Source organism: Oryx dammah, unplaced genomic scaffold (assembly GCF_014754425.2).
Source record: "Oryx dammah isolate SB20612 unplaced genomic scaffold, SCBI_Odam_1.1 HiC_scaffold_29, whole genome shotgun sequence".
NCBI classification, from domain to species: Eukaryota; Metazoa; Chordata; class Mammalia; order Artiodactyla; family Bovidae; genus Oryx; species Oryx dammah.
In genome coordinates this window covers 48312551-48339982 of record NW_024070213.1, presented here as the reverse complement: position 1 = coordinate 48339982, position 27432 = coordinate 48312551, and the positions used below count along the sequence as shown (strand labels likewise).

At 43.0% G+C, this 27432-nt stretch overlaps 1 protein-coding gene and 1 long non-coding RNA gene across 2 annotated transcripts in view; one reads left to right on the top strand and one right to left on the bottom strand.

Moving 5' to 3' along the window:
- The window catches only part of RFX4 (regulatory factor X4), a 172897-nt gene that overhangs the window by 129335 nt on the left and 16130 nt on the right, over nt 1-27432 (top strand). The window contains exons 12-15 of the mRNA XM_040234806.1: nt 132-226; nt 643-760; nt 12829-12948; nt 13525-13686. Of these exons, the coding sequence (XP_040090740.1) occupies nt 132-226; nt 643-760; nt 12829-12948; nt 13525-13686 (495 nt within the window). The remainder of the gene's footprint in view (nt 1-131; nt 227-642; nt 761-12828; nt 12949-13524; nt 13687-27432) is intronic.
- Nucleotides 21473-26890, bottom strand: LOC120858624. Its single transcript, XR_005719916.1, has 2 exons — nt 26670-26890; nt 21473-21853 (listed from the first exon to the last, which is right to left on the bottom strand). It is a non-coding gene; the product is annotated as an uncharacterized LOC120858624 (long non-coding RNA).

The following is a 27432-nucleotide window of genomic DNA, read 5'->3' as shown; positions in this document are numbered from 1 at the left end:
ATGGTTGAAAGTGTTCCTAGGCATGGAAGATGAGCTTGGAAAGGTAAGTTGGGGTTTATTCGCTAAATCCTTGAATGTGTGTCTGTTTAAACCTAACTACATGGTGTGGGGGGCTCTCCTTTGTTTGACAGTGTATCAGGAATTTGACCACCTCCTGGAGGAGCAGTCTCCCATCGAGTCCTACATCGAGTGGCTGGACACCATGGTGGACCGGTGTGTTGTGAAGGTGAGTCTGCTGACCGGAAGGTCCTGGCCCTGTATGGCAGTCCATCACTCTTGTTGGTGGCACTTGGGTCACCAGCAGCAAGCTAGCTGAGTGTTTCCTTCATGGCCTCAGAACCCTAGGGATCCAAGGCAAAGCTTGGGCTCCTCCTTAGGAGGTAGGCAGCAAAGAGAGTCAAAGGAGGCAAGACTCTGAGGCTCCCTCCGCTGGTTCAACCAGGCCAGGATCTCTTTTTTCTGTTGTACACATTGAGTCTTGACTTAAGATTTCATGTCTTAGAGTATATTTTTGCTGCTAAAAATAAAAAGCCAAAAACCACCAAACTTAGAGACATATAAACCTTCTTGCCATTTTTTATAAGAAAGAATAATAAGTGAAGATCAAATCAGCCACTCTTAAAGCTGTTCACTCTCTCTTAGGTGGCTGCCAAGAGACAAGGATCCCTGAAGAAGGTGGCCCAGCAGTTTCTCTTGATGTGGTCCTGTTTTGGCACAAGGGTGATCCGGGACATGACCTTGCACAGTGCCCCCAGCTTCGGTAAGACGACCCCAGCCCCCTCCAAACCAAAAACGTCTTCTCTGGGCTCCCTGGATCAAGTCCATCTCTCCAGAGTTAGGCATGGTCTTGTTGTCTCTGAAACCATAAGGACAGCACCTGGAAACATCCCCTGTTCTGGGGGACATGATGTTAGGACTTTCAGGGAGAAAGATGGCACTGCATGCTAAAGGAAAAGTATTCATATCTGCAGATGAGAGGTTGGCACATACTACTATTTGAGTTTAAAGAGGAGTAAATAGCAGTGGCTGTGCTCCCCTTTTTCTGGAAGCCCCAGTCATGGCTACTTTTACAGGACTATTTTGACAAATTTCATAGTGCGGCGGATATGCCAAGACTGGGCACATGAAGAAGCCCCTGAGTCCAAACATTTGCAAATGGCTTGATTGACAGGCCAGCGGTGGGTAGACAAGTTTCTTTGATGACACGCCCCGGTCTGATCCCTTGTGAAGGACTTCTGCATTCATTTTCTCCTTTGCTTTACTGACCCCTTGGGTTTGCACCACCTCCAGGAGACATCCCTACCCCAAGTCCTTGTCTTCTGTTTTCCATTGTTAATGAGACTTGAACTCTCTGCCCAGAGGTGCTTCTAATAGTCTCTGTGGGCAAGAACCTAATCACTGACTTGGGGGGAATATTATGTTTCATAAGAAAGAATGGCATATGCACAGAGTTCAGGTCATCATTAAACAAGTGACGTAGGACTTCTAGGCATTATCCAGACATTTGAAGTCTCAAAAATGCTCTGGCCTTCAATTTTCTAGGCATTTCAGCAAAAGGCTGTTGGCAAATTTTCAGGGTAATTGCCTTGTTCTCTGTTTAACTTTGCAAGTAGAAATGTGGTTTTTGCTTCTCATTATCTCCAATTAAGACAATCAGCTCTGGGCTTTGCTCTGGGTTTAATCTGACACTTTTCCATCTAGTTTTTTGTGGTCTTGTCAGTATTTTCCAGTTGTGCTATACAACGTAGTGAATATGTGTTGAAACAAAGAAAGCACTATTTTTTCTAAACAGCTCTGTCTGTGAAAGACTTTGTTTACCCAGTTGGAGAAGTGTTTCGCTGTGGATTTCTTTAATCTCAGCATTGGGAAGTTCTCTGAACCTGCCTGCACCATGGCTACAGACGGAAATTCTCTTTGAGCTGTGTATGGAAATGCTCTGGTGACCGCTACCTGGGCAGTGACATCAGACATGGCATTTTGATGACTTCCAGTTCAGCATAGTTAGTGTTAGCACATGTTACCTCTGGCTCTGGGAAAACCATTTGTGCATAACTGCTTTCAGTTAAGCCAATGGGTAAAAAATACTCAAGATGTTTTCATTGCTTTAGAATCAAAGAATGAACGATGCCACACAAATAAATATATACACATCCACAAAGCAAGCATCCTTTCCTTGCTTTATATCTTATGCTTCAATTTGCTGATTCTTGAACTGACTATATTAACACCCTTCATTAGATAGAGAACGTAGTTGATGTTGTAATAGTCTTTGAAATCCATCTGTATTTACTAAGTTAACAGTCGACGTTATGGACAGTAGAGCAATGAGAGTTCAGTGAATAAGTACTAAGAAATACTATTCCTTAAAATGTGTTTGTTTCTTTTTGAACCATACACTATTCTAGGATACACCGGAAACTTGGGCAAATGGCAAAGAATGGTCACAAAACTTTTAGAAAAGGAAAGAAAAAAGATATGAACCCAATTTCACTTTTACAGTATTTTTCAACCATGAACCGATGGAAATAATACCTGTCTCCAAGTCCGTTTAGCAAGGTCTCTGAAATGGTCCTGCTCATCCGACTCATTGTTGAGTTTTGTGGCTGGGGGTGACAGGCAAGTTGAAAGAATTTGCAGCAGACAAAAGCCCAGCTCCCCCTTTCTGCCTGTATATGTCAAAGACACAGTTGGTGGTTGTGTTTGGGTCATGTGTTCCCTGTATAAAAACAGCTAATTAGGAAAAAGAGCCCTCTGTTCCCTGGCCCCACCCCCAACCGCAGGGGCCAGCTCTATATATCTTATAACTCCCACACGATCCTGGCCCTGTGAATGGTGCGGGCGTTTGTGTGTCCGCGTAGCAGGCTGACCGTCACAATGATCATGTGGAATATCACAATGATCCCGCAGGGACTCTATCACCTCTTCCCAGAAGAGCCTCTTTCAAAGGTAGTTGACTCCTTTCTTCTCCTTAATTCCTTTTCATTCTTTTCTCCCTAATTCCTTTTCACTGAAAGAGCCTATGCTGTGAACTAAAGTAGCCAGACTTTCTTTCTTTGCTGCAAGCAGCACTTTCTAGCAAAATTAGTCAGCAAAGGTAGGGTGGTGGGCAATGAACTTTTTCATCCTAATGGAGCTGAGGAAATTAGAGACTCTATTCAAACAACAACAACAACAGCAATGCATTTGCGGTTGACTGCTCTGAGTCCAGTTCCTAGAATACCTGGCTCCCGAGGCAGGCAGGTGTCTTTACCTTTTCACTCTGGGTTTTCACCAGATGCCCCTGTTTTCACTGTTTGGGAACATCCAGAAGGCAAACATAGTTCCTGGAAGGGCTTCAGCATGAAATGGTGTGGAAAGCTGCCTTGGATTTGAAGCCTAAGGGGGTGGGGCTACGTATCATTTCCCAAGTTTTCACCTTTCTACACACTTTTGTCCTGGCCTAGAGTCAAAGCTCACCCACTCAGGCAGGGCAGGGGAAGCCACATAGGAGCAGCTCCCAGGCCAAGTGACTGACGGACAGAGCCTCCAGACTACTTCTCAAGGTTTGGATGTCCTGGCCTGGCTCTCTTACCCAGAACCTGCTAAACTGTAGAATCTTGACCTTCAAAATGTCACTCACAACCCCGCCAAGCACCAGGTGGCATGAATTGCTTTCCTTGTATTGGAGAGAAAAAGCAGAAACCCAGAGAGGAGATGGGGCTTGCCCTGGATGTACAGCAAACTGAGCTGAGCTCCCCCGCTAGGGGCTCCCCTGCTAGGGCCACACTGCTAAGGCTTCTTCTAACTTTCTTCAGCCAAATCGTAATAAGAAAAACAAAGTAATGTTTACTCAGGGCCTAGTATACACTAGACAAAATATTAGGCACTTTCTCATTGAATTCTCACAACTTATATGAGGTCCACTAGTAGTGCCCTCAATATAACAGATGAGGAAGCTGTGATAGAACAGGAAGCAAAAGCAAGATAATGCTACTCTTTTTGACAAATGTGTAGGAAGCACACAGTACCATATAATTCTCACATCAACTCTGCAAGGCAGACAATCAATATGGTAAGTGGCAGAGCTCTGTTTCAAAATCAGATCTGCCTTGCCATAAAAGCCATGCTTTCTCAATTACCATAATTAAGACAAATATCCTGGGCTCAGACGCATGGCACAAAAAAGGCTAGATAAACTGTTTACCCCTCGTTGATGGTTTTTCTAAAGCCATATTGATGGAATAAAAAAAATATTTAAGCTATGAGAGAAAAGAACAATAATTAGATGATCATGAGTAACAAGAGAGATGCCGGAAGACAAGTGTTGAGAACAAAGAACTGTCAACCATTATAGAAAAATGAGGGCAAAGCAAAGATATTTTCAGTTATACAAAAACTCAGAGAACTGTGGCGCCCGTAGAACTTCACTTAAAAAAATTAAAGAGTGCATTTCAGTAAGAAGAAAAATAAAACCATCACTAAGTTCTGGGATGCAAGAAACAGCAATGTTCTAGATATTGTTGTTTACCAAAAGTGTAGTGGTTTAAAACAATAATATGCCTACAGATTCGATGGGTCAGGAATGTGAACAGGATCCAGCAGGGATGGCTGGTCGCTGTTCTATGATGTCTGGGACCTCAGAGTCCAGCAGGGATGGCTGGCCTCTGTTCTGTGATATCTGGGACCTCAGATGGGAGGACTCAAAAGCTGGAGCTCACTCAGCTGGAGGCTGGAATCCTCTGGAATCCTCGGGTGTCTGGTGCCTGGGCTGGGATGACTTGGAGCCTAGGACAGCCGATCAGGGCGCACTCACATGGCCTCTCTGTGTGGCTCACTTTGCGTGCTGTGTGCTCACAGCACGGTGGCCTCTGAACAGTTGAACTTCTCTCGTGGAGGCTCAGGCCCCCTGAACAAGTGTGCCAAGGAGGGAGCGGCAATGCCTCTTGGAACTCAGTCTCAGAAGTGAAAGTGTCATTACCCCTGCTCTGGTGATCAGAGCAGTCACAAACCTACCGAGACTGAGGGAAGTGCATAGACCACCCCCCCACCACCACCCCCCGCCCCCCCCGCACAACACACACAGTTTTCCCAGGAAGGCTTGTTATAGAATTTGGAGGCCTTCTTTAAGATGAAAGAAATTTTAAAATATATAAGCAAACTTAAGTAACTTTTGATTGTAATTTAAAAACTTTTGTTGTGTGTTTTAAAAAGGTAAAATCAAACTGTAGGAAACAATAAAACACAGGGAAGTGGGGAGAGAATCTTTCAGGAATAGTTAGAGTATGGTAAAGGTCTTTGTCTTGAAATACTATATAACTTTAGATTTTGTTGAAAAGAATGTATAGTTTGGACTTAATAGATGTGTAGGATATAGAATCATCACTAGAAGAATAGAATCATAATTTGCCAAAGAAAAATGGAAAAATGTGAAATTTTAACTGACAAGAATTAAGAAAACAAAGGAAGTTTAGAAAAAATATACAGTAAACTCAAAATATGAAATAGGACGCTAGAAATAAGATCAACTAATAATCACAGTAAATGAAAAGATCTCTTCCCTCAAAAAAAATCAGGCATTAAACTGCAACTTTTACTAAACCTTTAAGAAGCATAAAATCCTTAGTTTATGAAAATTAACATGAAAATTAGTGTTTTAGAGAAAAAAAACAAAAGAAGGAAAGCTATACAGTTAATTTTATGAAGCTGATATAATCTCAGCTTCAAAAACTTAGAAGAGCTGTAGAAGAAAAGGAAATTATGACTCAACCACACGTGTCCGACTCTTTGCGACCCCATGGACTGTAGCCCACCAGGCTCCTCCCTCCATGGGATTCTCCAGGCAAGAGTACTGGAGTGGGTTGCCATTTCCTTCTCCAGGACACATAAATATAGATGAAAATATTCAAAATATTCATCTATCCGTTCAGTTCAGTCACTCAGTCGTGTCCGACTCTTTGTGACCCCATGAATCGCAGCACACCAGGCCTCCCTGTCCATCACCAACTCCTGGAGTTCACTCAGACTCACGTCCATCGAGTCCGTGATGCCATCCAGACATCTCATCCTCTGTCATCCCCTTCTCCTCCTGCCCCTTCTCCTCCTGCCCCCAATCCCTCCCAGCATCAGAGTCTTTTCCAATGTCAACTCTTCACATGAGGTGGCCAAAGTACTGGAGTTTCAGCTTTAGCATCATTCCTTCCAAAGAAATCCCAGGGCTGATCTCCTTCAGAATGGACTGGTTGGATCTCCTTGCAGTCCAAGGGACTCTCAAGAGTCTTCTCCAACACCACAGTTCAAAAGCATCAATTCTTCGGCACTCAGCCTTCTTCACAGTCCAACTCTCACATCCATACATGACCACAGGAAAAACCATAGCCTTGACTAGACGGACCTTAGTAGGCAAAGTAATGTCTCTGCTTTTGAATATGCTATCTAGGTTGCTCATAACTTTCCTTCCAAGGAGTAAGCGTCTTTTAATTTCATGGCTGCAATCACCATCTCCAGTGATTTTGGAGCCCCCCCAAATAAAGTCTGACACTGTTTCTACTGTTTCCCCATCTATTTCCCATGAAGTGATGGGACCGGATGCCATGATCTTTGTTTTCTGAATGTTGAGCTTTAAGCCAACTTTTTCACTCTCCACTTTCACTTTCATCAAGAAGCTTTTTAGTTCCTCTTCACTTTCTGCCATAAGGGTGGTGTCATCTGCATATCTGAGGTTATCTATATATATGAATAAAATACTAGCAGATCAAATCCAGGGCAAATTTTTTAAAAATCATGGTTGATGAGTACGATGCCAAGAATTCAAGTATGATTCAAAGTCAGAAAATTACTCATTAACATACATTACAAATTAAAGGTCTTCCCTGTTAAAAGAGAAATGATATGAACATCTATAGATACAGAGGAAAACATGTATTTGATACAATTCAGCTCTCAAGTATAACTTTTAAAAACTCTTGGCAAACTAGGAACAGAAGGGAATTCATTGAATATGTTAAAGAGTATTTTAAAAACCTGCAGAAAACAATGTACTAAGTGGTGGAACTTTAGAAGTTTTCCCATTTCAGTCATGAATAAGAAACAAATGCCTTTTAATACTGTTGCTGATAGCTGTGTACTGGAGGTGCTGGCAAATGCAACAAGAAAAGGAAATGAAATATAAGAATCGGAAAGGAAAACACAAAATTGTCTTTATAGATGTCATGATGGCTGACAAAAAATAATCTACAAACTAATAGAAGAAATAAGAATTCAGGCAGGTTACTGACTTCAGTTTTAAAAAAATCCTTAGCACTCTTACCATTAAATAAAAAATAGCTATCTTTATGTATCAGTCTAAATGTCCATATCTATATATTGCATTCATAATAGCAACAAACAGGTGTCCATAAAATAATTCTAACAAAAATTATTTTAAGGCCTTCAAGGGAAAAATTTTAAAGTATTATTTACATGTACCCTGTTCATGTTTGGAAAATAATATGTGATAAATAATTTAAATACAATCTTCAAAAAAAAAATACCCTAATAGAAAAATAGGCAAAGAATATGAATAGATAGTTCACAGAAAAGTAAATTCAAATGGCAATAGTCATATGAAAAGAGGTTGCACCTCTCTAAAAATTAGGGTACTGCAACATAAAGACAGTAACATTTCACACCCTTCAGATGGCAAATACTGTGTTAACTACACTACCAGTAAGGATGTGAAAAATATTAGTGAGCAGTTTAGCACTACCTCATAAGACTCAAGAATGTAGATGCTCTTGGACCCAGAGATTCTACCTCTGGTCCTAAACACAAGGCAACAGTTACAAAAATTAAAAAAAGAGATTCTTTAGAGCCAGATTCCAATAGTCAAAAATGTAAATAACCTAAATTCCATCAACAGGAGAATGGACAAATAAATCGTGGTATGGTCACACAATGGCTATGGCCATTAAACAAGAGCAATGTGCCTTGGTGTGGATAGATCTTAAAAAACCCAAGGTATCAAGTGCAGGTTGCAGAATGCTCTGTAAAATATGGTACCATTTCCATCAAGTTTGAAAATAAAAAACAATATCATATGCTTTTGTGGATATATAAATGTATGTAGAAATGTGTTTGAACAATAAATGGCAGATTTGAGACAGTGATTACATAAGGGCATGCTATGTCAGGGCATGCTGTGTCAGAGCAAGTTAAGGAAGGGAACACTGGGGCTTCATTTTTATCTTCAATTAAAAAATTCAAATATGTGAAATGTTAAAATTTTATAAAGCTTGGTGTTGAGTACACTGGGTGGTCATTTTAAAATTCTCTCTCTCTTTTTTTTTAGGGGGGGGAGCCTTCCCATGCAGCATGTGAAATCTTAGTTCCCCAACCAGGGATCGAACCCAAGCTCCCTGCATAGGAAGTGCGGAATCCTAACCCCTGACTGCCAGGGAATTCTCTTAAAATTATTTATACTTTTCCGTATGTTTGAAATTTTTCAGAAGAAAAAGCAATGCTTTGATTCTATAAGACAGCATTAACTATGTCATCATATAACAATAGTCTCTTTTTGTCTGTATCCTAATACCTTTTTCCATAACAGACTCCAATGCTCAATAGCTCTGTAACTTTAGGCAAGTGCTTTAAAATCTTCTGAGCTTTCACTTCCCCATGTGTTAACTGAAGATAATATCTTCTTCACAGTGTTGTTGGAAAATTAAAAGGGCTTAGCACAGTGCATATGGTAAGTGGTCAGTGCTTACTTATTTCATTCATTTGTCTAACAAATAACCATGGAGCCTCCACTGTGCCTGACACTGATCTAGATGCCCAGTAGAGAACAGTGTGTGTGTGGGGGGGGGGAGGGTAGATAAAAAGACATAAAATTCCCTCCTTTTATGGCACTTACAATCTAGTGTAGGGAGGCACATAATAAAGATAAATAAATTCAGTCTCTAGAATAGCAGATGTGTTAAGTGCTAAGGGAAGAAATGAAGCAGGAGTGTTAGCTGTAGTCGCCTCTCTCCTGTCTTTGCTGCTTCTATCTTTCCCTCTCCGCTCCTCCTCTTCCTCCTCTCATCAGCCTTTTTGAATCTCCTTTCTCGCTTTCCTCCCTCCTGTCTGAACTCCCATGGTCATGACATCCTGGCACTGAACTGCTTGTTGCCTCGTAATCTTAAGGATGGATTTCTGCTCACCAAGGACACTGTAGCTTTTGTGGAGTCAGCGACTGAGCCTGAAGTTTCCTTTGTATTCAAAGCACTTATCACAGTGGTGAGCGAGCAGCAGTAGCTCTACAAACTTTCCTTGTTTGAAGGATGATTGAAATTATCAGACCAGTTGGGTAGCTGATCAGAGTCATTAGGAGGAGAGCTTGAATCCCCAAATCAACACTTCCCCTGGAGTACTGGCCTCCAAGCCCAGCTCTGATATTTTCTAAGAGGGTGATCTTAGTGTCTTCACTTCATCAGATCTTGTTTCTTTATCTATTAGACAGGAGTACTGTGTAGATGATCCGAGGTGCCTGTCTGTGCTAAAACTACTAAACCCATTTTTATTATCTAGCGTTTTCCATTCTAATTTGGTTTCATAATGTCTTTCTCTCTATCCTTGTTGACTCAGAGCCACATCTCAGCAAATACTTCTTCATTGCAGAGACCCTTTGGAACTTTTTGGTATATGCTGTCGTCTTTTGACTTCTTTGACTCTGTGAATGGAACAGTCACACCATAGGACTTAGAATGTTAGAATGTTCTAATCTTAGAACATTACTAGCAAAACAGACCTTAGCCACTGTTCATTAAGCACATGTACTTTGCTTCATTATGGCACTTCTGTAAAATAGAGTTGACTATTCCCCTCTCAGAGAACCTTATTACATGATTGATTGAAGAACAACTTCAGAATCAGTCAGACTTGGGTTCAAGTTCCATGTCTGACACTTAATAACCATGTGACATTGGACAGTTAACTTTACCCATCTGAGCCTCAATTTCCTCCTTTGTAGAGGGAGGGCATCACTCATCTCAAATGGTAGTGATGAGGATTAATGCAGTAGTAAATTTCCAGCAGTTAAACCAGTGGCTGCCACAGAGCAAAGAGCTCAGTAAATAACTGGTTTTGTTTCTAACATTTCCAAGGAGCAACTCATCCAAGTCTTAAAGTCTTACTAAGTAGCAGAGCTGGAGTTCAACCTGGGCAATTTGATCCAGCCCCACGCGGTTACCCACCGTGCTCTACCTATGGCTCACAGGACTCATTCCAGGGAAGTGGATGGAAAGTTTAGTTGTGGAAGTCTGCATCTCACAATGACTCAAAAACACCTGAACGTTCTGAATTCCAAATGGGGTCAAACAACAGAAACAGCACCCTGGGAATGGAGGAAGAATGGGGACCAAGTTCAGGATGGGGGACATGGTCCTGGAGCTCTGTGGAGGGACTGGGGTAGATGTGCATGACCTGGGGGCATCTGGGTGGCCTCAGCGTTAAGCCAGGAATCTTGTTCTGTAGCATTTCTGGACCAAAAGAATCAATCTATCTGAACTGAAAGGTGTTGTGTGTTTGTGTGCACGTGCACAAAGAACCCGGGTACAACTAAAAAGCAGAAAATAAATTCCACCTAAGAGGAGCCATCCTAAAGCCCCCAACTGGCCCTTATCAACTTATTTCTGAGACCTGTAAAAGCATAGCACCCAGCTCACATGGCCCTTCTGAGGACCAAACCCTTTAATCTTCCCATCTGTGCTATGAGGAAACTGAACCGGATGGATCTGTATGGGAAAGGGGAACAGAGTTTTGGAGCCAGACCAACCTGAGACCAATCCTTGCTTAATTCCAATGGAGAGACTCATTTCCTCATCCATAAGAGAGTATAATGGGCTTCCCAGGTGGCTCAGATGGTAAAGAATCCACCTGCAATGCAGGAGACCTGGGTTCAATCTCTGGGTTGGGAAGGTTCCTTGGAGGAGGGCATGGCAACCCACTCCAGTATTCTTGCCTGAAGAATCTCCATGGGCAGGAAAGCCTGGTGGGCTGCAGTCCATGGGGTCATAAAGAGTCAGACATGACTGAGTGACTAAGTACAGCACAGTTCAGTTCAGTTCAGTTCAGTCACTCAGTCATGTCTGACTCTTTGCGACCCCATGAACTGCAGCATGCTAGGCCTCCCTGTCCATCACCAACTCCCAGAGTCCACCCAAACCCATGTCCATTGAGTTGGTGATGCCATCCAACCATCTCATCCTCTCTCGCCCCCTTCTCCTCCTGCCCTCAATCTTTCCCAGCATCAGGGTCTTTTCAAATGAGTACAGCACAAGAGAGGATAATACCACCTATCTCACAGTTTTGTTGAAAGAATGAACTCTCTGTTAAGTGCTTAGCAAGGTCCTTGGCATATAGTGAGCATTCAATAAATCTGTGATGACAGTCATAGTGGTGTTGATGATGATGATGATCAGATCACAAGATAAATAATGCTGGGGAGTCTCAGAAGGCCTCTAAAAAAAGCAAGGTGAATGGGGGAAGGAGAGGTCAGTGAGAAGTGTTGGACACTTCATGGGACAGCAGGATATCCATGTGGAAATGTCCCTTTGAGAGGTGGAAACATGGGACTAGAGATGAGGGCTTGGCCCCTCTCTCCAACTACAGACATGGAGTACCCTCCCACATGGGGATCCATGTCCATTGGAGGCAGCACAACATGCAAGAAATGAGGGTTTTGAAGTAATGTATGCTGTCATTTTGAACAACTTGACTTTGCAAAACAGAAATAAAAGCACCTGCTTTTACAAAGTGGTTATAGAAATTGAATTACTGAATATAATATTTTGAGAACAAAGACTGACACATTAGAAAAATCTTCCAAAATGATTGTTCATATCCCTTTTAATGAAATAATCTAAATTTAAGATGAAGACTACTACTTGAGGATACCCAATCTTTTCAAGCAACACCTTTTGTAAGCACCATGTGGTAAACAGAGGTCTCAGAAACACTCAAGGAAATAATTCATTTGTTGCTAACTTAAAACATCGATTATGCTCCTAGAATTATGTCACATACATTGGTAGACACCAGTGAATTAGAAGACAAAGTCCCTGCTGTGGATGTCCTTACAGTCTAGTCAGGGGAATCAGAAGCTTGTGGAAGAGAGGAAAATGTAAGACACTATGTCCAGAAATGCTAAACAAAGTGAAGAGTGCCTGGACAAGGATGAGGGCAGTGTGAGTGGAAGAGCTCAGATGCATTTTGACAGATGGTTCAATAGGTGCCATTTTTGATGATGTCCTATTAATAAATTGAGCAAGGAAGAGACTCCCTTGCTCAATTTATTGAGACGCTTCAGTCCACTCAGTCGTGTCCAGCTCTTTGAGACCCCATGGACTGTAGCATGCCAGGCTTCCCTGTCTATCATCAACTCCCGGAGCTTACTCAAACTCATGTCCTAGAGTCAGTGATGCCATCCAATTATCTCATCCTCTGTCATCCCCTTCTCCTCCCACCTTCAATCTTTCCCAGCATCAGGGTCTTTTCCAATGAGTCAGTTCTTCATATCACGTGGCCAAAGTATTGGAGTTTCACCTGCAGCATCAGTCCTTCCAATGAATATTCAGGACTGATTTCCTTTAGGATGGACTGGTTGGATCTCCTTGCTGTCCAGGGGACTATCAGAGTCTTTGCCAACACTTAACCTTATGCTAAACCCCAGGCAAAGGAGAGCAAACTCTTGGCAACAAGGTGATTCGTACCTGAGTGGGAATGAGGGTCTGGGACAGGTGGTCAGAGCACCACTCAATGTGTTGTCAACCAGACCAGAGGGCACACCTGAGCTGAGATGGCTTACCTTTCATTTGGATCTCCTCTTACCAGGGTCCTTTCATCTAATTCACTTGATGTTTGATGACTACGTGCTCTACCTGCTAGAATCGCTGCACTGCCAGGAGCGGGCCAATGAGCTCATGCGAGCCATGAAGGGAGAAGGAAGCACGGGTAAGCTGGCCCTTCACTGGGACGTGCCCTCCCTCTCACATTGACTTGTATCCTTATGTCTGTGCTCTGTGTTTCTTCAGCTCCACATCCCAGAGAATTTAGTTTTGGTGAACAGGTCAGATGGTGGGAAACCAACACTGTCTTTTCCTTCTTGAGAGTGGGCATGTGTGTATGCAGGAATCGCCTCGTGTGCCACCATGGTGATGGGAAACCATCAAAGATTTTAATCAGAGGAGTGACATGATTGGGGCTTCCCAGGTGGCATCAGTGGTAAAGAACCTGCCTACCAATGCAGGAGATATGAGAGACATGGGTTAGATCCCTGGGTCGGGAAGATCCCCTGGAGGAGGAAATGGCAACCCACTCCAGTGTTCTTGCCTGGAGAATCCCATGGACGGAGGAGACTGGCGGGCTACAATTCATGGGGTTGCAGAGTCAGACATGACTGAAACGTCTGAGCACACAGCATGCACATGACTTGATAAATACCACAAGAACATTTCCTTTTAAAGAGTCCCTTAAGGATAACTTGCCGTGACCTTTGGCTCTAAGAATCCACCCTTCTTCTTCCCATAGCAGAAGTCCGAGAAGAGATAATCCTGACAGAGGCTGCCCCGCCAACCCCTTCCCCTGTGCCATCATTTTCCCCAGCAAAGTCTGCCGCGTCGGTGGAAGTGCCGCCCCCATCCTCCCCTGTCAGCAACCCATCGCCTGAATACACTGGCCTCAGCACTACAGGTAATGAACGTCCCTCCAAGGCTCTGAGTGGGAAGATGATGTGTAAAGCCAGGGCTCTACGGAAAAACATTCTCCCTCCAGCGCCCTCCCAGAACAGTGCCAACATCTGAGTATCCTCCTGGATTTATCGATTTATTCGTCTGCTCATATTCCTGATACTTCTGTTTTCAAGTTGGCAGATTAAGTACATGATAAAATCTCCAGATTCCCCCACCAAAAAAGAGAAACTAAGTCACTGACATGATTGAAATGATATAAAACACAGGACACAGACATTCTGGAAAATGAGAAAGGGTTCTCCATGAACCAGAAACTGAGAGGTATCTCTGGAAAATGGGGAGACAGGAAGTCATGTGATAAGTCGTGGCCGTACTAAGGTAGGCAGGGCAGTAAGCAAGGTTCGAGCTAATGCTGTGGGTCCCCAAGGGAGGGGAGAGTCTATCTAGCTGTGGAGACCTCACAAGGGAGGGGGAAACTGACACTTGATTTTAGCTGACAAAGGTATTACAGAAGGGCCTCTGGGCAGAGGACAGTGTATGCAAACGCACAGGGGTGGGAAGTGTGGGACCCTTTCAGAGAAGGGTAAACTGGCTAAAATACGGGCAGGCATGAAGGCGTGTTATAAGCCTGGGAAGGTAAATTCGAGTCACATCCCATAGGATCTTGCATGCCAAGACGTTTGAAAATGGAAGAAATGTTACAAGGATAATCATAGCTAGTTGCTAATATTTAAGTGTTACTTTACCATGAGCAAAGGACCCTCAGCATTATTGTTTTACTCGATTACAAGGTAACTATTGTCCCATTTTATGAAGGAGAAAAAGTAAAGGGTGGAAAAGAAATTCCCGGTCCTGGCAGGCACCAGAGTCAGCAGTTGCCATAAACAAATTTATTCATTCGGTCATTCAGCAAATGTCCTAGCTCTCAAGACTTGTGGAAATGATATATTGTATGTGGAATATGCAGTAAGTGTTGGGTAATACAAATAATGAATAGAGTGCATGTCTGTATGGGTGTGTGTTTGTGTGCACCTCTAGGTTTTCTCACGTGGTTAGAAATATGGGAATTAGATGAGGTAAGAAATGTCAAAGTGCTTGGTTAACAGTGCAGCGCTATCTAGACAGAAGTGGTTACTGTTCGGATTGCCTATAAGATGAGGGCTGTGGCCAAGAGTGCTGCAGGAGTTCAGAGAGAGGAGCAGACCCTGTCCATCCCACCAGAACCCTGGGCAGGCCGGGGGGGAGCCTTCGGGAGAGGGGTGAAACTCAAAGGCAGCCTCAAAAGATAAGAAGGACTCAGCTAATAGAAGAGTGAGCACATAGGAATGAAAGGCAGAGACAACTTTCTGCTGGATGGGCCTGGGTGAGGGTGGGGTGAACAGACCAGACTGTGGAGTGGAGAGCTTGTGATAATAATTCTGTGATAATTCTAAGTCTGTGATAATAATTCATTATCTTTCCTTTTTTATTTTTAAAATATTTACTTGGCTGTGTCAGGCCTTAGTTGTGGCATTTGGGATCTTGGTTAAGGTCATGATTTGTGAGCCCAGTAGCTGTGGCACCTGGGCTCTCTAGTTGTGGAGAGCGGGCCTAGTTGCTCTGCAGCTTGTGGGATCTTAGTTCGTGGGATCTTAGTTCCCTGACAAGGGGTCAAACCTGCCTCCACTGCAATGCAAGGTGGATTCTTAACCACTGGACCACCAGGGAAGTCCCTCATTATCTTTTCCACCCAAATCTGCTCTTCTATTCTGCATTTGCCCAAGTACCAAATCTGGGAATCAGCTCTCCTCTCCCTCAACTCCTCCTGGATTAGCTAGGGTAGGGTAAGCCACTGTAACAGACCCAAACATGGCTGGAGTTAACACGATGGGAATCTATTTCACACAGGGTGTTTCAGTCAGAGAGGAGGCTGTCTTTAATACAACCATTTGGAAATGAATGTTCCTTCAATGTGGGGCTCCACCATAACCCAGGGCATTGCTTCTCAAAGTGTGGTCCATGGACCAGTGGTATGAGCATCACCTTGGAACTTTTTGGAAATGCTTGTTATTAGAGCCCATCACGGACCTACCGAATCAAAAAGTCTGGGCGGTGACTTTCCTGATAGTTCAGTGGCTAAGACTCCATGCTTCCAATGCAGGGGGTCCAGATTTGATCCCTGGCCAGGGAACTAGATCCTGAACACCACAACAAAGATCAAAGATCCCAAGTGCTGCAACTAAGACCTGGATCAGCCAAATAAATAAATAATTTAAAAAAAAAAAAAAAGAAAGAAACTCTAGGGTGGGGCCCAGCCATTTGCTCAAGAAGCCTCCAGGTGATGGTGAGGCTGACTAGTTTGAGGACCACTGGCTTTGGGCTTTGTTAAGCCTGCAACCAGCTGAGAGAAATGGAAAGTGGACCTGAAGGAGGAAAAAGCCACTGATAGAAGCCCTGGCCTGAAGGCAGCATGTGCCACTTCCACTTCCATTCTCTCAATGAGGACTTTGTCACATGGCCTCATGTACCTGCACACAGAGGTGGGGAATGTGGATAGTGAGCCCCCAGGCGGGAAGAGGGACAGATTTGGGGGAGACAGCTGGCATTCTCCTCCACATCTCCCAAGGCCAGTTGTTCTAACCCAGACCTTGACCCACCATTCCTTCCAGCCCACTGCGGCCACCAGGTTCAGGCCTTTCCCCCCACTCACGGGCATCCACAGTGACTCTGGAGCTGGGTTCCCTCCAGGTTAGAATCTTGCTCCAGACCCTCATAACATGGGCTTAGTTACATCACAGTTCCAATTCAAATACACTGGGAACGACATTACGTGTTTGTTAAGATCTAATAGGATGAGATTGTCATGTTTAGGTTCTGTCTTTTATCTGTTCATTCAGTCACACGTCTATGCATTTATCTATTCATTTATCCCATAGATACTGTGGCACACTTTATTTTGGGGGGCTCCAAAATCACTGCAGATGGTGATTGCAGCCATGAAATTAAAAGATGCTTACTCCTTGGAAGGAAAGTTATGACCAACCTAGACAGCATATTCAAAAGCAGAGACATTACTTTACCAACAAAGGTCCATCTAGTCTAAGCTATGTTTTTCCAGTGGTTATGTATCGATGTGAGAGTTGGACAATAAAGAAAGCTGAGCACCGAAGAATTGATGCTTTTGAACTGTGGTGTTGGAGAAGACTCTTGAGAGTCCCTTGGACTGCAAGGAGATCCAACCAGTCCATTCTAAAGGAGATCAGTCCTGGGTGTTTGTTGGAAGGACTGATGTTGAAGCTGAAACTCCAATATTTTGGCCACCTGATGTGAAGAGCTGACTCACTTGAAAAGACCCTGATGCTGGGAAAGATTGAGGGTAGGAGGAGAAGGGGACAACAGAGGATGAGATGGTTGGATGGTATCACCAAGTCAATGGACATGAGTGTGGATAAACTCTGGGAGTTGGTGATGGACAGGGAGGCCTGGCGTGCTGCAGTTCATGGGGTTGCATAAGAGTCAGACACGACTGAGAGATTGAACTGAACTGATTCAATAGATATTTCTCAAGTGGCTTCTATGAGCTAAACACTTCAGAAGTTGGTGATACAAACAGGTGAACTGTGGTGCCTGCCCCTGGGAGTTTATTGTTAGATGCCAAGGTTCTGATGGGGCTTCCCTGGTAACTCAGCTGATAAAGAATTGGCCTGTAATGCAGGAGACCCCGATTCAATTTCCGAGTCGGGAAGATCCCCTGGAGAAGGGATAGGCTACCCATTCCAGTATTCTTGGGCTTCCCTGGTGGCTCAGACAGTAAAAAATCTACTTGAAGTGCTGGAGAGAGACCTGCATTGGGATCCCTGTGTTGGGAAGATTCCCCCAGAGGAGGGCACGGCAACCCACTCCAATATTCTTGCCTGGAGAATCTCCATGGACAGAGGAGCCTGGCAAGCTACATACAATCCACAGGGTCACAAAAAGTTGGACATGACTGAGGAACTAAGCACAGCACAGCACAGGGTTCTGAAGATCAAGACAGTAGCTATAATTTAAGGTAATGACTGCTGAATTGGAAAAAAGGTCAAAGGGTTAGGGAGCACAAAGCGGGGCCTCCAGCCTGTACTTGAAGGATCTGGGGAGCCAAATAATGAGAGAAAAGGTATTCCAAGCACAGGCGTGGAGGCAAGAGACAGCATGTCATTTTCATGGGACTTCAAGTATTAATATGTATCCCAGGAGACTTTTGTTTAATTCTTTCCCAAATGTTTCCAGAGCCAGAGCTATTCAGAGAGGAAATGAACAGATGCTTAAAGCCTATAAGGTGCCTGCCCTCTTTTCCACGTTGCCAGGGACAGAAAACGTGCTAACCATCCCAGTGGCCCTTCGTCACGGACAGTTCAGGAGAATGGTTCTTCAGAGCAGTGATGGGAAGCAGGGTTGCCCATAACTGGCATTAGATGGAGCATGGGTTTCACTTGGGTCCACAGCTGGAGAGAGTCCTCCTCTTCACTGGAAATTTAGATGTGAGCATCATCACATTTATTTACATATGTGTGTGCTCAGTTCAGTTCAGTTCAGTTCAGTCGCTCAATCGTGTCTGACTGTTTGCAACCCCATGAATCGCAGAACACCAGGCCTCCCTGACCATCACCATCTCCCGGGGTTCACTCAAACTCACATCCATCAAGTCAGTGATGCCATCCAGCAATCTCATCCTCTGTCATCCCCTTCTCCTCCTGCCCCCAATCTCTCCCAGCATCAGAGTCTTTTCCAATGAGTCAACTCTTTGCATGAGGTGGCCAGAGTACTGGAGTTTCAGCTTTAGCATCATTCCTTCCAAAGAACACCTAGGGCTGATCTCCTTCAGAATGGATTGGTTGGATCTCCTTGCAGTCCAAGGGACTTTCAAAAAAGTCTTCTCCAACACCATAGTTCAAAAGCATCAATTCTTCGGCGCTCAGCTTTTTTCACAGCCCAACTCTCACATCCATACATGACCGCTGGAAAAACCATAGCCTTGACTAGATGGACCTTTGTTGCCAAAGTAGTCTCTGCTTTTGAATATGCTATCTAGGTTGGTCATAACTTTTCTTCCAAGGAGTAAGCATCTTTTAATTTCATGGCTGCAGTCATTATCTGCAGTGATTTTGGAGCCCCCCAAAATAAAGTCTGACACTGTTTCCACTATTTCCCCATCTATTTCCCATGAAGTGATGGGACCAGATGCCATGATCTGTTTTCTGAATGTTGAGCTTTAAGCAAACTTTTTCGCTGTCCTCTTTCACTTTCATCAAGAGGCCTTTTTAGTTCCTCTTCACTTTCTGCCATAAGGGTGGTGTCATCTGCATATCTGAGGTTATTGATATTTCTCCCGGCAATCTTGATTTCAGCTTGTGCTTCTTCCAGCCCAGCGTTTCTCATGATGTATTCTGCATAGAAGTTAAATAAGCAGGATGACAATATATAGCCTTGACATACTCCTTTTCCTATTTGGAACCAGTCTGTTGTTCCATGTCCAGTTCTAACTGTTGCTTCCTGACTTGCATATAGGTTTCTGAAGAGGCAGGTCAGGTGGTCTGGTATTCCCATCTCTTTCAGAATTTTCCACAGTTGATTGTGATCCACACAGTCAAAGGCTTTGGCATAGTCAATAAAGCAGAAATAGATGTTTTTCTGGAACTCTTTTGCTTTTCCGATGATCCAGCAGATGTTGGCAATTTGATCTCTGGTTCCTCTGCCTTTTCTAAAACCAGCTTGAACATCAGGAAGTTCACGGTTCACATATTGCTGGAGCCTGGCTTGGAGAATTTTTGAGCATTATTTTACCAGCGTGCGAGATGAGTGCAATTGTGAAGTAGTTTGAGCATTCTTTGGCATTGCCTTTCTTTGGGATTGGAATGAAAACTGACTTTTTCCAGTCCTGTGGCCACTGCTGAGTTTTTCAAATTTGCTGACATATTGAGTGCAGCACTTTCACAGCGTCATCTTTCAGGATTTGAAATAGCTCCACTGGAATTCCATCACCTCCACTAGCTTTGTTCATAGTGATGCTTTCTAAAGCCCACTTGACTTCACATTCCAGGATGTCTGGCTCTAGGTGAGTGATCACACCATCTTGATTATCTGGGTCATAAAGGTCTTTTTTGTATGGTTCTTCTGTGTATTCTTGCCACCTCTTCTTAATATCTTCTGCTTCTGTTAGGTCCAGACCATTTCTGTCCTTTATCGAGCCCATCTTTGCATGAAATGTTCCCTTGGTATCTCTAATTTTCTTGAAGAGATCTCTAGTCTTTCCCATTCTGTTGTTTTCCTCTATTTCTTTGCATTGATTGCTGAGGAAGGCTTTCTTATCTCTTCTTGCTATTCTTTGGAACTCTGCATTCAGATGCTTTTATCTTTCCTTTTCTCCTTTGCCTTTCACTTCTCTTTTTTTCACCGCTATTTCTAAGGCCTCCCCAGACAGCAGTCATGTCCAACTCTTTGCGACCCTAGGGACTGTAGCCCACCAGGTTCCTCAATCCACAGGATTTCCCAGGCAAGAATACTGGAGTGGGTTGCCATTTTCTTCTCCAGGGTATCTTCCCCACCCACGGTTCAAGCCGTGTCCCTTGTGCCTCTTTCATTGCAGGCAGACTCTTTACTGCTGAGTCACAGGGGAAGCCCTTATTTATGTAGATGCACCTCAAATCGCATTTCATTTTCTACTTTGAGGACAAAGAATTTGACTCCCTCTCACCTCCCTCCCATTTTTCCCTCCACAGTGGGTTGTTGTAGTTCCTGCTTAGAAGGCTCAGGAAGAAAAGTTGTGCATAAAAGAACAACTTTATCTGCTGAAAATAAAATGGGATGAGAACTCGAGCATTGTTCAAGCTCTGCTGATGCTCAGGGGTTCTTTGGAGGCTGAATCGGGGATCTCCTTCCTCACTCAGGAAGGAAGGGCAGTGAGAGCACCTAGAAGCCTCTTACCTGAATAATCCTGCCCGTGCACACACCCCTCCCCGCCCCCCCACCTCCTGGCAGACAAGCACATCAGTCAGCCAGTGATAACATCCATACTTCTAAAATCAACAGGGAAATTATGCAACTGGAACAGATGTGCATTATGAAGCAGAAATAATTTGAGTGGACTCTTTTGGCCAACCTAGCAACAGATCAAACAAGAAGACTCCAAGGCAGTAAGGGGAAGGAGGAGTGTGAAGGAAAGACTTCTAGGGTCTCATCATCTTTCTCAGCCAGCTCGCAAGTCTGCCGCTGGCTTTCTTTGTACTAATGTGGAGGCCTCGAGGTATGGCAGGTGTGATAGTCAAAGGCACAGGAATATCATAAATGTGTTGAGAGATTTCTGTGCAATGTGTTCAGGCGTCGTAAAAGTAGCTTCTTAGAAATACAAATGTGAAACAGGTTCTCCTCAGATGACTGTAACCTTTGAAGATTTTGGCACATTCCAGCTTTGTTCTCAGATATCTCCAGGGGGCATTAAAAATGTCATCCTGTATAAAACTATCTGTAATATTTTTCTCAAGTACCACTTTTGAAATACTCCATTGCTAAATTGGACTGGACCTTGGCATGCATTGTGGCTCATGGTCTTGGAAGAACCACAAGCATAATTTCCTAACAGCATGTATGGTTTTATAGATACTATGATATAAACCATGAGTTATCCATGGTATACACCTGAATATCAGGAAATCTATTACAGTAGGCTTAAATTTGGGAATTTGTGTATTTTTTGAACAGTATTGTACATTGGAAAGCAATTATTGGAAATCTTTTAAAATGCATCTGTCATGTTTTTTTAACTCAGCATATGGTTTTCATGCTCAGTTAATTTTTATTTCTATCTTTAAATGATTGCTTGATTTATATATTATTACTTTCCAAAAAATGGTTAAAAATTTTAGAAAAAGCAAAACCATTTTGTTTTTAAAAGGACCCAAACCAGGAAGCAAGAAGTAAAGAAGCAGAAAAAATTAAACAAAACAACTCTTGGCTGAAACAGCTTATTAACATCTTAAATGAAATTTTGTGTGATTCAGTGACTCTGTTGGGCTTCCAGCACTCTGAATATCATGCTCAGATGATGTACATATTATCAAGTTCAGCTCCTTGAGTATTAGAGCCAATCAGGTGTTTGCAGGTCTTCCACAAATCAGCATCTCACTGTTGATGGACACTTCCTATTTTTTCAGCTGTGAAAAAGAGAACAGTATTACGTCTGCTTGGTGAGCACAAAGAGAACATTAATTCATTGCACATAACCTTTGGGGATCCTTTGATACAAGGAGTACAAAGTAGGGTGAGAATGAGCTATGATTCACTAGGAAAACCACATCCCAACTATATCTGTATGTAGTGCTCTGTCCATCCCTATATGGATTTCTAAATATGGTTTTTAAAAAGATTTATTTATATATGTATTTCTGGCTGTACTCGTTTTCATTGCTGTGCCCCGGCTTTCTCTAGTTGTGGCAAGCAAGGACTGCTTCTCCTTGCAGTGCACAGGCTTCTCATTGTGGTGGCTTCTCTTGTTGTGGCTTGTGGACTCTATAGAGCGCAGGCTCAGTAGTTAGGGCACACAGGCTTAGATGCTCCATGGCATGTGGACCAGAGATGGTCCTTCGATGGACCTGCTGGACCAGAGATGGAACCTTTGTCCCCTGCAGTGGCAGGTGGATTCTCAACCACTAGACCACCAGATAAGCCCTAAATATGTTTTAAGATGGTATTTATTCATTGTTTTTAAAAGTCAGAGGGAAAAGGAAAGGCATATCAAGCACCTCGAATTGCACATGATGCATGGCCAGTTTTGACTGGATATGTCAGAGTCTATGGCAATGCCTTGAGAGACTGTGTAAAGGGTTCCATTTTAACAGATTTCCACAAGGCAGAATCAAGCCCATTTATCCTTTTTCCACCCCCCTAATGTTGGTGGCATGCCAGGTCCTTCATGACCCAGCAAGGTTCAGAAACCTTAGCTTACTTTAAAAAACTGGCGCTTCTCCTCCTGAGGAGCATGGCAGGTGGTTCCAAACTGAGTAGCCCACTTAACATGACACTGGGCTGCAATTCTTGAATGTGTTTAAAAGCAAAATGTTAAGATCCCACTCTCTCCAGGCCACCGAAGGATTCTAAGAGCTTGTTTATGATGTCATTTTAAGTATGCCCTCTTTCAGCAATGACAATAAAAGTTAACTATTAAACTCATGTTTTCAACTTCCCATCATGGGTTCCCTACAACACAAAACCAGCAAATTAAATCACTGAGATGCTAGGATGCCTAAAGAAATAGAGGCAAATTCCTCATAAATAGCCCTAATTGTAGAACATCTGGCCTGCCCAGCTGCATTTTCTCTGCATCCGTTGAGGATGTAACAAAGATAACTGGCCCCTAGTCTTTCCAAATAACAAAAGCTCAGTTATTCTGAGGGAAGCCAAAGTGAGTGGGAGCTGGTGGTCACCGCAGCCCTGCCACAGAGCCGCATGACTCACTCACAGAACTCAGAATGGTCCCTGCCAGTGAATTCCTCCTCTTCCATCCCTGTTGCTTCCTTTTCTCTAAAGGAATAGGATTAGGAAATAGAAGCTGGCATTGAAAATAAATTGTTTAATCTGCCCCTGACTTCACACCACTGAGGTCTTGGCTTCATGTTGGGATCTTTAGATTTGTTTGTTCATTCATTTGGTCATTCATTCAGCCACAAGTAATTCCATGTCTAATCTGTGCCATGTCCTAGGGTACAAAAGTGAAGAGAAAAAAAAAAGGTGCAGTTGCTGTCCTCATGATGCTTATATTCTAGTGGGTAAGAGAGTCAATATGGAAGTTAAGCGTCAGGTAACTATATAATTTCAAATGGTCATAAGTGCCATGATGGCATCATCTTAGTTGGGTGGTCAGAGGAGGCCTTTCTGAAGATGTGACATTTGTCTGAGACCTGAAGTGTCACAAGGGGCTAGCCACATAAAGACTAGGGAGAAGAAAAGATCATTTTAAGTAGTGAAGTACAGCATGTGTACGGGTTTGAGGCAGAAAAGAGCCTGGCATAGTGAGGACTGACTGATGGGTATAAATGAGGGGGAGAGTACAGGAGAGGAAGCTGCAGAGATGCACAGGGGCCAGGTCATGAACCAACTTATCTCTCTAGGAGCTGATTCATTTGCTGCCCCTGATCAGTTTTGTCAGTCTCCTTTTGGCCATGGAACTATTGGTAAAGTGTAATTCAAACAGATGAACTTTTCAACTTAGAAAATATTCTTCTTAAGCACAACTACCTTTAGGATAGATGATAGCCAGTGGGGGTGGAGCTAGATGTAAAATCTTTCTCTTCTCAGTTTTTAATGTTATGGGAAATGTTTGTTTAGTGTCAAATACTCTCAAGCAATCCTATCCAAATAGAACTTTCTGTGATGATGGGAACTTTTTTTTTTTTTTTAACCTGAGCTGTCCAAAACAGTAGACACCAGTCACTTGGGGCCACTGAGTAACTGAATGCAGTTAGCACAATGAAGGAACTGAATTTTTAATTGTATTTAATTTTAGTGAATTTAAATTCATACTGGCTACTGTATAGGGCAGTAGCTCTAGAATCTAGATCTACTTCTAGGAGCTTATTTCTCAGGAGGGTACTAAGAAAGGCTTAGGTTGGCCCAAAACCTGAGCAACATCTGTGATGGTTCATAGAATCCTTGTGGGGAAAAGGCTCATATGATTTAGTCCAAGACCTGAAGGGAGGGTATGGCCAGATGGACTAGGAAGCAGTTTAAATGTTCATAAGTCTGTACCGGAGTCACAGCTTGTGATCTGTAATGGCCCCAAACATGTAAAACACAGGATAGGAGGCAGTGTTTCCTCGAGGCTTGCTGCTCAAAGTGTGCTCCGTGGACCAAGAGCATTGTCATCATTTCAGTTCAGTCGCTCAGTCATGTCCGACTCTTTGCAACCCCATGGACTGCAGCACATCAGGCTTCCCTGTCCATCACCAACTCCTGGAGCTTGCTCAAATTCATGTCCATCGAGTCGGCGATGCCATTCAACCATCTCATCCTCTGTCATCCCCCCTTCTCCTCCTGCTTTCAATCTTTCCCAGCATCAGGGTCTTTTCAGTGAGTCAGTTCGTCGCATCAGGTGGCCAAAGTATTGGAGTTTTAGCTTCAGCATCAGTCCTTCCAATGACTATTCAGGACTGATTTCCTTTAGGATGGACTGGTTTGATCTCCTTGCAGTCCAAGGGATCACTTAGAAGCTTGTCATCATTTAGAAGCTTGTTATACATGCAGAAGTGATCCAAAGGCACATGCAAGTGTGAGAAGCAATTATTACTGTTGGGTTCAGATCCCCCTCTGCCACTCAGCTGACCAAGTTTTGGGCCTCAACTTTCTCACCTGAAAAAGGTGGTAATACTACTTACTTCAAAAGGTTGTTGTGATGATTCAATGAGTCAATATATAAAAAGAAACTAACGTGAGGCCTGGTCTATGTTGATGATCATTCATGATGATCATGTCTATGGGTGATCATTCATTCATTTATTCATTTAACAAATTCATTATTGATTTCCTATTATATTCTAACCATTCTCCCTGTCCCAAGGCACCCTCTTTTTAAAGCAACCCCTTTCAAGGAAAAAAAAAACAAACACATATATAAAAAACTCAGGGAAGAAGAATATTTTATTGAGGATGGGAAGGAAGGAAAGTATTCCTCTCCAGTAGTTACAATATTATCATTCTCAAATCCTATAGGATCTTTAGAGGATTCTCAAAGATCAAGGACATTCACCACCATTCTCAGACTTAATTAGAGGTGGTGGACCGGGGAGGGGAGAAGAAGAGAAAGATACGGAAATTAGACAAACAGGGAAGGTTTGTTATTGTTTTACCAACAAATAAAAAGCATTAGAGCTGCCTTAGAAATGAGGCACAAACTGTTAACTGCACAGATTTTCTTGTATTAGTTTCCTTAAAGAAGCAGCAGCAGCAATTCTCACTGGAGGTCCCACCAGTAGGAAAGGGAATGCAAGGGGTGTTCTTTTCTGCTCCCTAGGCAGAGAGGGTTTCTCACCCAAGCCAGTAGGTGTTAATCTGCTTAAGCCTGCCTGACTGGATCTGTTAGCTTGCTGGCACATGGCCATTTAGGGGTTTTGTTTCCCAGACCACAGGAGCCCATTTTTCCAAGAGTTCCACTAGCTTTTTGTTTGATAACGTCTATTTCTAGCAGCATTTACTCCTTCAACAACAAATTCAATGGAACAAAAATTTACTGAACACCTACTATTTGGCAGACCCTCTGTTGGGGATACAGAGATGAATAAGGAGCAGTTGCCGTGCTCCAGAAACTCACACAAAAGTAACTTCTGCATTCTCTCAGGTGATGGCTATTCTCACTGTGTCTTCCTACTGCTTGAGGGTGGGTGGGGGGAGAAAATCCTTTGGCTTCCTTGGTTGCCCCTTTTAAATACCCACTGATCTCACTCTGCTTTCCTGAGGGCCCAGGGGCTTGAAGGGTTAATTACTTGCTTGCTGTGGCTGGTTCATTGTTTGCCCAAACTTCTCACCCCCTCCAATTCCGTTTCTAATTGTGAAATTTGCTTAATATATTTTAATAATGCTTTTCTTTTCACAGAGGCAATATACATTCTTTATAAGAAAATACAGATAAACCAAAAGAAGATAAAATATTAAAACCGTTCTCAGCAATAACCTGTTTTTAATAAAAAGGGTACTTAAAATTATAAGTTATATAATTTTATATGAAGTTCAAAATATAGAGGAGAGCAGTCACCCATAATCCAATCATCTGAGACACGGGCAATTTATTTTAATTTTTTCCCTTCCAGTCTTCTTGCATTTATTATAAATGACAGTTAGCATATAGCCTGCTAAAGTCATTATCTTTGCGGGGGGAAATATGGTATGGATGTCTAAACGAGGAAGGGGTACTTTTAGCTGTACTGGTGGATAAGGATTTTGTGATTTTGCAGAAAGACATGAGTTTAGAAGTTTACTCACTGTTAGTTAAGTCACTGTTGCTATTCAAACATTTCATCCCTAATGACAGAATCTGACCCAAGAAACTTGTCTTCTTTGGAATCTGAAATGGGAAATAAAGAAATGTTTACTTTAATAAAGTCTGATATGAGACTTCCCCAGTGGTCCAGTAGTTGAGACACCATGCTCCCAATGCAGGGGGCCAGATCAGGAAATCAAGATCCCACAGATGTCATGAAGCAGCCAAAAAAAAGTCTGATAGAAGAATACCTGAGTTCATAAGAGTGCTTGAATAACATTAAAAGCCTACCATGTGCCAGGCTCTTTGACATATATTATCAGAGTTAATCCTTATAACAGTCATACAAGATAGGTGTATCTATTCCTAATTTACAGATGATGAAATAAAGGCATATAAATTTTAAGAGGCTAGCTCAAGATCTGACAACCAGTGCATGGCAGAACTAGGACCCAGAGCAAAGAGACCTTATGGTAGAATTCTACTTTTAAATGAAAACCTTTATCTTCCCAGAAGAACTTCAAGATAAAAATGGTCTGCTGCAGAAAGTACAAGATTGGAGGACCAAAGTTTTCTCTTTTCAGTTCAGTTCAGTTCAGTCGCTCAGTTGTGTCCGACTCTTTGCAACCCCATGAACTGCAGCACACCAGGCCTCCCTGTCCATCACCAACTCCTGGAGTTTACCCAAACTCATGTCCATTGAGTCGGTGATGTCATCCAACCATCTCATCCTCTGTCGTCCCTTTCTAATCCTGCCTTCAATCT